General features: G+C 47.5%; 1 protein-coding gene across 1 annotated transcript; it reads right to left on the bottom strand.

Annotated features, from left to right (window-relative positions):
* Positions 1 to 1562: 1562 nt before the first annotated feature.
* On the bottom strand, positions 1563 to 9799 carry CKAP4 (cytoskeleton associated protein 4). Its single transcript, XM_065626716.1, has 2 exons — positions 9392 to 9799; positions 1563 to 4643 (listed from the first exon to the last, which is right to left on the bottom strand). The coding sequence occupies exons 1-2, from the start codon at positions 9740 to 9742 to the stop codon at positions 3312 to 3314; spliced, it is 1683 nt and encodes a 560-aa protein (XP_065482788.1). The 5' UTR covers positions 9743 to 9799; the 3' UTR covers positions 1563 to 3311.
* Between the last annotated feature and the right edge of the window lie 351 nt (positions 9800 to 10150).

Below are 10150 nucleotides of genomic sequence, written 5' to 3'. Positions count from 1 at the left end.
ACCAGCTGTGTTCTGTCAAATAAGATGGTAAAAATACTAAATCACTAATCTGTTTTCTAAAAACACCTCTAACATACACATTTAAACCACGAGGAACTCTGCTTGGTGTTATAGGTTATTTCACTTGAGGTAGCAGTCAGAGCCCTCCTGGGAGAAGTTCTCTAGCAGCACAAGATTTATCTCCATCGTGTTTGCCAGTGTAGATATTTGGCTGAGCCCTTTCAAGCGTGATCAAGCCCACAGTGTAATAGCTTCTCCATTTACGAGAGCTGAAAATGAAGACAAATGTTAATGAACTGGCTCAATCGATACCTCATCAATCAGCTGGACAGTTTACGTTGAAATTTTTTACTGTATCAGCATGTTATTGATGAACTAATGATGTAAAAGAACATTGGCAACATAAATGGTGTTGCTCGAGACCTCCGCTGCTTTTATTGCCAAGTGTAAAAGCAATGGTAAAGAGCAGCACAGTGACTGGATGTGCTCAGTGAGCATATATGAGGGAATTAGGAAGCGTTTGTGTTCAACGAGACTGTCAAGCCAAATATAAAAGCTGAATCTCCAGCCCACCAAGGGACCCTGATGCTGTGCCTGCCTCCAGCTGTATTATTTACAGAGAATTCTTTATTGAAATAGGTCATTTCAATAGTTGAACAGAATTTAAGTTACTAGAAGTGTAAATAGTCATTTTTCATTTAATCTTTGAGATCAAATTTGGCCCAGCTGCAGTGCCAGCTCCGCAGCAGCTTTAAGATCCCTCATCGTGCTACTACTACTCATTAAAGCTACTGCGTGCTTATCGCCAGCCTCACGTCAACCTGGTCAACAGGTTATGTCAAACCTCTCTTAGATGGAAGAGCTTGTGTGCTCACCTCTTTTGTTGAACATATATACAAGAAGTCTAATAACAAATATTACCTACCTCTATGAAATTGACCTCAAGAACTGCCAGGACATAATGAGGCCAGCACTCCTTTACAAGCCAGCACAGGGGAAACGCAGTTTGGCTCTCACCATTCCAAAGCTGCTTATATGGCAAACTTGGGGCCATCTTTGTGGGCAATCAAAATGAAATCACACTTTCCCAAAGTTTTGAAAGCCAGGCATCCTTCATGAAGATGGTATCGGTATATGGGCCTTGTAATCCAGTGTTCAAAGCTGTCCAAAAGCAGCAGCCACTTCAGAAAGATTATGTAGGTCCTTTCTGCACATGATTTCTGTTGTACATGCTTCGGGCACTCAGAAAGTCTTACCAAAGCATTGCTGGCAGTGTCTGACGGTGTTCATTCATTGCATAAATCACCTATGTCACACCTTGCATCTCAAACTTGGGTGCCCTCTGGTCAGTACCACTGTGTTGAACTGGCTCAAATCCTGTTTTCAAGAGTTCCTCTGTAACCACTAGAGTGAAGACTGCCTCCATGCTCCCCTGGGGAATCTGATGATGAGTACGGGGCTGCGTCACATCTGGTTCTTCCTCCAAGCCCTTTCCTGTACCCCACTGGAATCACCCTGGGACACACCGCGTTAAAAAAGAAGCAATCCAAAAAAGTTGCAAAGAATATTCCAAACGTTTATTATGTATTAAAAATATCGCAAATAAGCCATACAGTTCATTTCACAGTAACCTAAACAACATTGTTCCAGAACTTGAGAAATCAACAAAGAACAGTGCAGTTCCAACAGTGACAACAGTTACCTTAATGCCATGGGTCCCTCTTTCTTTGCCAGCAATTCTTTCCTGGTTACAGTGGGAACAACACTAGATATGGTTCAGTAATAATATTTACCTAGAACTCCTTTTCACCTGCGCTTTTCCCACAAGCACACCACTTCTGGGAGGTGCTATTTCTAGGAATTCTTCTACCATAGTCACGGATCTGGTTGGTGCAGGCTGAGTGAGCATGATGCCCACAACCTATTTCCAAGGTATCCATGTGCCAACCCCTTTACCAAATCCTGGATAAAGTTCAAAAGTAAACCTGAAAAGGAGGGATATTAGAAATCCTTTCCAAAAAGACAGAAAAACAAGAAAGCTCCATGAGGAAGTGGCTTTTAAATAAACATCTAGAGAATTATGACACTTCTTCCTCAATCTCAACAAGTTCCTAGAAGGATCCTTTGCTACCAATGCCCCAGGCAGCCACCCAGTCACAACAATGGTGACAAGAATCAGGCACCAAGTCCTGAATACGTAACAACAGTTCAGGTCACTGTCAGCTGTGTGAAAACTTGGAAATGTGTACACCTTAGAAGCAATTCTGCTGATTTCATGGTGACTTTCCCCCTTGCGTGTTTTTGGAGTGTACTATTATCGTTAGCATGCTTACTATACATGGAACATGAGAGGTGAAATTTTAGTCCTTCTCTTTCCTCACTGGAACTCATGATCATTTTTAGAGAAAATCCTGTATCACAGAAAAATTCAGCCTTTCCAGGAAAGACACAGCCTCATCATGTAAATAGTCCAAAAATATGACAAAAATATTACCGTACCTTTTTAAACTAGTCCCATCCTTCAGAAGTCCCTTCTAAGCACTAATTCTCTGCACCAGCAGCTGACGGTGCTGGGAAATACACCTATGGTCACAACGAAGGAATCTCGCCCACCACATGGTGGAACATCCCTCTCAGGTCTTCACCCAAGCAATGCCACTTACCTCAACCTTCCCTTTGGGGGTTCAGCCAAACCCTTGTTAGCTCCTTTGTACAGATGAAGGACTCAGAGAAATATACTACAGCTCAACTGACACCTGGTAAACTGACCACCCGGCTGAGTCCCAAACTGCAGAAACTCATGAGTTGCTTCAAACCTGGTCCACACTGAAGTTTACTGGTCTAAACTGTTCAAGGTAGGGGTGTAGTTTTGTTCATTTGTTTCTTAAACCAAAACATCCCAGTAAAATTCTCAGTGCGTACAGCAGTATGTTTTTTGTACCACAACAGCTGTAGCCCTTCCCTGTGGGATATCTAGCGTCATAGTGTGAAACACCTTCATGCCATTAAACATGTGCCCATGCTAACGAGGCCGTAGTGCCTTAGTTACACCACTACAGTTACAGCGGTACAATATTATAGAGATGAGCCCTTAGAAACTCAATCCCCAACTAAACTCATGTTTTCTTAAAACAAAATTTAAAAAAGAAAATTAAACAAAAGAGAAATAAAGGAAATAAGCAGAACTGTTTCTATTATTAAAGTATTCTTATTCTCTTTGGAGGTATCAAATTGCTTTCAAAAAGAGTAAAAAACTGGGCATACAAAAGCTATTCTCCTTAATCCATTATTTGCACAAGGAGGACCACTGCCTAAACTTTTTCATGTATTTTTTCTACTTTAACAAACAACCTTTCCAGATCATTCCTCAGGTCATCTATTGAGCTCTTCACAGACTCCAAGTTGTTCTCATTATTTTCAATTTTCACTGAGTAGGCGACTAAACTATCCACTGCAGTTCTTATCATTTTCAAATCAGAATCAACCTGGCTTACAGAAGATCTCAGTTCATCTACAGAGCCTTCCACTGAAGAAAATTTTTCAAGATAGCCTTGAGAATGTGCTTGACCCGTCTGAAGATTTCCTTGATCCAATAAAGTACTAATTTGCTTCTGGACATCCTGAAGAGCACCGGAGGATGGCAGGTCACTGATGCTTCTCCTCAAGTTTTCCACATCATTGTACAGGGAGGTCTGTGATTCACCAAGATTTTTCAGAACGTCTGTGACTGAAATTACATCCACATCTGAGACCCCCTGAAGAGCAGTGATGCTTTGTTCTAGGGTACTGAGCTTATTCTCATATTCTGCCTCCTTCAAAAGGAAAGATTGCAACTTTTCACTGTTTTGCGCAGCAACAGAAGCCAGAGACTCCAGGCTGTCTTCTATGTGCCTCAATCGAGACTCCAGTCCCTCACTGTTCTTGCCAAAAGTTTCTAATGCTTTTCTGAAGAGTTCGTTGTCTTCCCATTTGGTGAGGTCAGCTTTAACTTGCTGTAAATCTTCATCGAGTCTTTTAATGTCACCAGGGAGCTGCATAATAGATTCCTCAGCTCTCAGAACTTTCTCTTGTAAAGCTTTTAACGAAAGGTGTTCAGTGTCTGCAGCCTCTTTGAATTTCTCATGTTCTTGTTTGAGATTGACTAGTTCCTTCACTTCAGTATACACATCAGACTCCATGGAGTCTATTGTACTCTTCAAGGTTTCTATGTCCTTTTCTTTGGTCTTCATGGATGCTTGCATCTCACCAAGAGCATCTTTTAGCACCTTAATTTCGTGTTTATACACACCTGCCTCTTCTAGTGAATCAATCTTTACTTTCATATTGTTGATTTCATCTTGGCTCCTTTGCTGGACTTCAGTGAACACAGCAATGTTATCATTTATAGACTTGGTTAGCTCTGTTAGTCTCTCTTCCACCGTGTTTTCCAGAGATGTGAAGTCTCGTTCCCTTGCATCCTTCACCATGTGGATGCCATCAGACAAGTCTTTCAAAATTTCATTTTGCAGCTTCTGAAGCACTTCACTGATACGGTTTATTTCAGTCTCCCCTTGTTTAACAGCCTTCTCAGTAACCTCCTGCTTCTGCTGAGCAATTTTCATCAAGGATTCAAATTCTCCAAATGTGGCCTGAAGGGAACGCACCTGAAACAGAAATCCAGATGGTTAATACTTCTGATTTCATCCTTACCTATATCCTTACCCTTTGTGTCTAAGATCCTTATGGCCCTCGTTACCATGTGAAATGATCACCTTGTGATTCTTCATGCTCCCTAGGTGACCCTATGGCATATAGATACGGGAGGTACAAAAAGCCCAGCATCTAGAGCCTTATAGCTCTATAGATACATACATCTTCTGCTGAAAATCCTTGGCCTCACTGACCTGCCACAAATGATCCAGGAAATCCACGGCAGTGAAAATCAAACTCACGTCTCCAGGGTTTGCATCCAGACCCCTGAGCCATCCCTCCCCTATATGACTGCTGGTTCTATGGGCCACAAGTCCATAAGGGAAGAAAACGAGGGGGAAAAAAAAAAAGAACAACACACACACACAAAAACCCCCCACCAAACTAAAGAACATCTGACATCAGCTTCTGAATACAGAAAAGCTGGAATTAGACTTTAACAGGCAATCAGACCCTAGGCCAATTCCTGAACATGAAAGAAGTTTCAAAGTAGACAAGAAAGAGTAACAAGAAGAATTAGGGAGAAAGGGGAGCTGGGAATGGCTGGAGAATTAGAGTAGTAATCATGACATTTTGCTGCTCCTAGACACCAATGGAGACACATATTTTTCTTGTTAACTATTTTTTAAGATAAAAAAAACCAGAAGGGCTTGAATGTTCTAAATACTTAGTACCTCATTATTCACACACATGCATACACCAGCATGGTCTTAGTGAACAGGAGCACATGTATGGACGGAGGCAGATAACAAAGCCAGGGCAGCTGCCAAGGGGACTGACTTGCCTCTGTCACAGGTTAATACTCACAGAAAGTTGTCACCACTGGATCCGGCATGCTATTAAGCTTCCCAATTATAAAAACTACAGCTGGTTTTAGTAGCAGCGGCAGGGAAAAGGTCAAGGGGTGAGTGGCCACCACATTCATTTACTGTCACATTTAAAGGTACGATCCAGGCACACCAACCGGGAAGCAGACGTTACTTAATTTTGAGGCCAAGCAGAGTATCAGTCTCAAGACCGTGGAGAAACCTCTTTGTGTGTGGGTGTGTTGTACTTTTTTAAACTTTGTAAAGCAATGTAAGAACTCCCACTGGCTGCAACAGGAATCCATTGCGTAGAAAATACCTCAAGGCTTTGGCAGGATGGCGAGTGCTGAGTAACACACGTTCCCTTGCCTCACGCTACTCCCTGTGTCTGAGGGGTACATTAATCAGTCCTGCCACATGGGCTGCCATGTTTACTGATTAGATACACAGCTGGAGGGATGGTTTTATTTTAAAAATAGAAGTATATTTTATACGGTCTTAGAAAGAAATATACAGAGCTTGTATTTTTTTTATCTTTAACTGAAGTAGGCTCCAGCAGTTCCCAGTCAGGCTCTGAATCTAGAAATTATTTTCAGAAGACCTAACAGACTTACTAATTATAAATTAAGTTATTCATATGCATTTTTGCAAGACTAAATCCCTGGCCAAATCCTCCTCAGTTTTCATGGAAGTCTACACTGTGTAAGGATTGTAGAGTTTGGCCACAAGACTTGCCCTTGCTCCAACAGATCCCTGCAGTTTGAAGAATACCAACAAAGACGACTTCTTTGTCCCCTCCTCTTCTGTAGGAAGTTTTGTAATGACTCTACATTCCCTATACATGTATTCTGCAGTGCTTACACACAAAACTGGAAATGAGCTTGGGGTGAAGGAGAGGCAGGTAACGCTGCAACACGTTTCACAGCAGGGCACCAGCCATTACACTGATTTATCAACCTCATTTTCATTACATCTTAGCTGTCATTCATTCTGATTTTTTTCCTAGTAGAGAGCTTTTTCTGTATCACTATGAATGGACTTCAGAAATCTAGAAGGAGGGTACAGGAAAGTCCTCCTCCCCCTCTTATGACAGAGTTTCTTTGACACATTCCAACCAAATCATCAAAATCCTATTTGCAATTTAACTATCTTCAATTGTTAGTCTAAGAAAAGGCATCAGAAATGGCCAGAAGAACTCTCCAGAGGGCCAGAAGGTCTCTGCTGCTGTACGTCTGACAGAGATGGATCCCACCCATCTGCAAGTGGAAGTACTTTATACCTGCTCCTCCACCGCATTTGGTCGATGCTTATAGTGTCACTTGATGCTATTCTCCTGTATTTCCAGCTGGGCCAGCCACTTTAAGATCAGCGAGCTCTGACATAATAAAATGGACTGGAGTCTTCAAATCAGACCAGTTTCTGATTTGATCTGTCCTAACCAAGAGCCACTGGGGCCCAAAGCAAACACCTTGCAGGAGAGGAGTAAAACTCACAACTTCAAAGTAGTAGTTCACATTCACTACACAGTTGGTTTGTGTGTGCACCTACGCCCGAGTTTGCCTGTTTGGTGTTCATGGCTGGTAAGACTTGAAACCATAGCCCTTGAAATGTTTAACACCATAAATAGGACAGAAAAATATGTCTATAGCTAACAACTATGTCTTCTTTAACTGGTTATACTATGCTATGTTTAAACACCAAAGGATCTTGGCCCCTCTGAGAACTGTGCTGTATTAAAGACTAAACTTCCACATCATTTCCTTTCTCCTCCCACTGCTGATGTGTAAAGCAGATGAGTTTATATAATGCTTACTCCTGACAGGAGCTCTCTGCAGTAAAAGACAGAAGGGGAAAGCCAGTTCCACACAGCAGCCTGTGCTGACAGCACTCCAAAAGTGCAAGGCAGGACCCTGCGATTTTGCAAAGCAATGAAATATGGCCCGGTCTCCCCTTCCTCAAGTACATTCTTCTGTAAAGGCAAAGCCAAATCACAGCAAGCAAAGCTTTCAAGGGTTACATCGAAACTCTCTGTGATCTCTTTCCCCGCACCTTTAATTCTTGCACTATTCTATGTATAACATCAGCCATCTGAGGCGAACAGGCAGTTTCAGTTCTCTTTGAAACCAACTATTTATAAACTTTTGTTATATACCTGAATCCTAGAATATATAACATACACCTATGATTTTCCGCATTGATATGGAGATAGGAGGCAGAAAGTTGTACCCATTCCTGTGCCTGGAAAGGCTTATATATTGCACATACATCTGGGTGCTACACTCACATATTGTAATCTTACGTCCTGTATGCCCTGCCATTGCATTTTATTCCTTCCTGCAAAGACTCTGTAAAAATGCCTTAGAAACTAGGGAAAAACGACCACCCTTGCTAGTTCAAATCATGGCCCAGGAATCAGAGCGTAAAAAACACGGGATTTAAAATTAGATTCAGAAACAACACTATAGCCCTGAATTTTACAAACCTTTCCCCGCCTCATGCGAGTTTTCCTTTTCCTCCTTGTCGTAAGGAAGAGGAAACAGTGAGTCTGACCCTACAAACTCCACGTGTGCAGGCTGCCGTGCTTCCCAGAGAGACACAGAGCGGCCAGAGGATCTCTGCCAGCGCCTGTCCCTCCGCCCTGTCCCACTGCCACCGGCCCGGGGCCTGAGCTCACAGAGAACACAGGGAATCTGCACAGCGAGCTGTGCAGAAAGCAGTCAAGCTGAGACAAGAATTTCCTTTTCTTTGATCTGACTCAGTCATAACTCTACACACTGCTTTCCAAACGATTTACCTACTCCCTAGACAGGAGCTTGATTAGACGTTGGTGATATGCCTTCACGTACGCCATTTTTTTAAAAGGTTTTAGGCACCCTGAGGCATATCCAGATGCACAGTGCCACTTGTGAAACTCTTGCTAGGGGGCTAATAAGGCCCGAGTGAAAAAAATGAGGAGGGAAATGAGCATTTATTTTGCTTCACTTGAGCCACACCCTTTGCAAACTACTTCACAGCTCTTCCCGGTCCTGCACTGCCATGGACACCAAGAGTCTCGTTTGCCCAACCAGAGGCAGCGGCAGGAACACAGAAGGCGAGGTACGGCAGGAGCAGTGTTTCTGGCACGGCCTCTGCTGCTCGGTGAAGCTGGCACAGCTTTTGTTCTCTGGAGCACGCAGGGACGTCGAGGCAGGATCCTGCCACGTCTGACCGCGCTGCCGCACCTGGGCGCGCACACCTGCCCGCTCGACGCGGCGACAAAGAGCTGCCCATTGGCCACACCCGGCTTTCCATTATTTGCAAGAGTCCAAGATATAAAGTTACCGCCAGCAGGCCCTCGAAGCTGCAGGTCTGCACTGCTGCCAACACGTAAGCGTGCTGACTGCATTATATAAAATGGCCTCACGCCCAAGCCCTGGAAGCGCAGGCTGGACCAAGAGCCGGCTGCGCTCGCCGCTGCGGCTGGCCCGGGGGCCGCCCGCCCGCCGCGGGGTCCCGCCCCCGGCCCGGCCCCGCTCTGCGCTGCCTGCCGGAGATTGCTCGCTTTACCGAGGCCACGTTTGCAGGCGCTGGGAATAACCGCGGCCCAGGCTCGAGTTGTCCCTCTAAAGCCATGAAAGCATCTTTACAGAGAGAGCACGGATGGGGAGAGGCGGGGTGGCGGGGTAACGGGACACGTTCGCTTTCCCGCAAGCCGGGCTACCCGAGCGCTGCCCTCGGGTGAACCCCCGCCCAGTCCCCCTTCCTGCAGAGGCGGCTGCTGCCCCCCGCCCCGCCGAGCAATACCGAGCGCCCCGACGGTCCCCGCGCCCCAGCCCGCCCTCTCCCAGCGCCGCAACCGCGGAGCGGCCCCGCGGGACAGCCCGCCCGCCCCCCGACAGTGCCCGGCGCCGCGCTACCTTCTGCACCAAGGCGTCCAGGGTGGCGGCCAGCTCCTGCCGCTGCCGCTCGGAGGCCTCCCTCTCCCGGGCGCTCCGCCCGACCTCCTCCCGCAGCTGCCGCACGTACCAGCCGGCGGGCAGCGCGGCGCCCAGCACCACCGCGGCGCCCAGCAGAAGCGCCCAGCCGCGGCGGGGGCCAGCGCCGGAGCGGCCCCCTCCGCCCCCCGCGGCGGCCCTGCCGCCCCGGCCGTGCCCCGCCGCCGGCTTCTTCACCGCCGGCTCCTCGGCGCCGCCGGGCTGCGCGCCCCGCTCATTGGCGGCGGCGGGCGGGCTGCCCCCCTTTGGGCCCCGGTGCTTGGCGGCCGACATGGCGGGACGCCGCCGCCGTCGTGCGCGGAGCGGGAGCGGGCGAGAGAGGGAGGGATGAAGGAAGGGAGGGATGAAGGAAGGGAGGGCGGGGGCGCCGGCCCGGGCAGCGCCGCGCTCCCCGCCCCGCCCCGGCCCCCGCCGCGGGGAGCCGCCACGCACACGGGGACGGCCCCGGCCCCTCCCGGGGAGAGCCGCCACGCACACGGGCTCGGCGCCGTCCCGAGGGCGGCAACGGGACGGGGGAGCGGCCCCCGGCCAGCCCCGGGCTGACAGACCCTGGCCCGACGGGGGCCGCCTCGGCCACGCCTGCCCGGGGGTCTCAGCGCGGGGTGCGACGCAGCCCCCGGGTGTCCCCAAGCCCAGCTCCGGCGCGCTGCCGGTTTTTATTCTTGCACGTAGTTTTGGTGG

The sequence above is a fragment of the Caloenas nicobarica genome, chromosome 1 (assembly GCF_036013445.1).
Source record: "Caloenas nicobarica isolate bCalNic1 chromosome 1, bCalNic1.hap1, whole genome shotgun sequence".
NCBI classification, from domain to species: Eukaryota; Metazoa; Chordata; class Aves; order Columbiformes; family Columbidae; genus Caloenas; species Caloenas nicobarica.
Note: the sequence above shows the minus strand (reverse complement) of the source record. Positions and strands in the feature narration are given on the sequence as shown.

Excerpts from the sequence above, each read along its gene's own strand:
- CKAP4 (XM_065626716.1), bottom strand. The coding sequence starts at position 9,742 with ATGTCGGCCGCCAAGCACCGGGGCCCAAAGGGGGGCAGCCCGCCCGCC. Across the intron at positions 4,644-9,391 it reads TGGACGCCTTGGTGCAGAAG|GTGCGTTCCCTTCAGGCCAC; the intron begins GTAGCGCGGCGC and ends TTTCTGTTTCAG.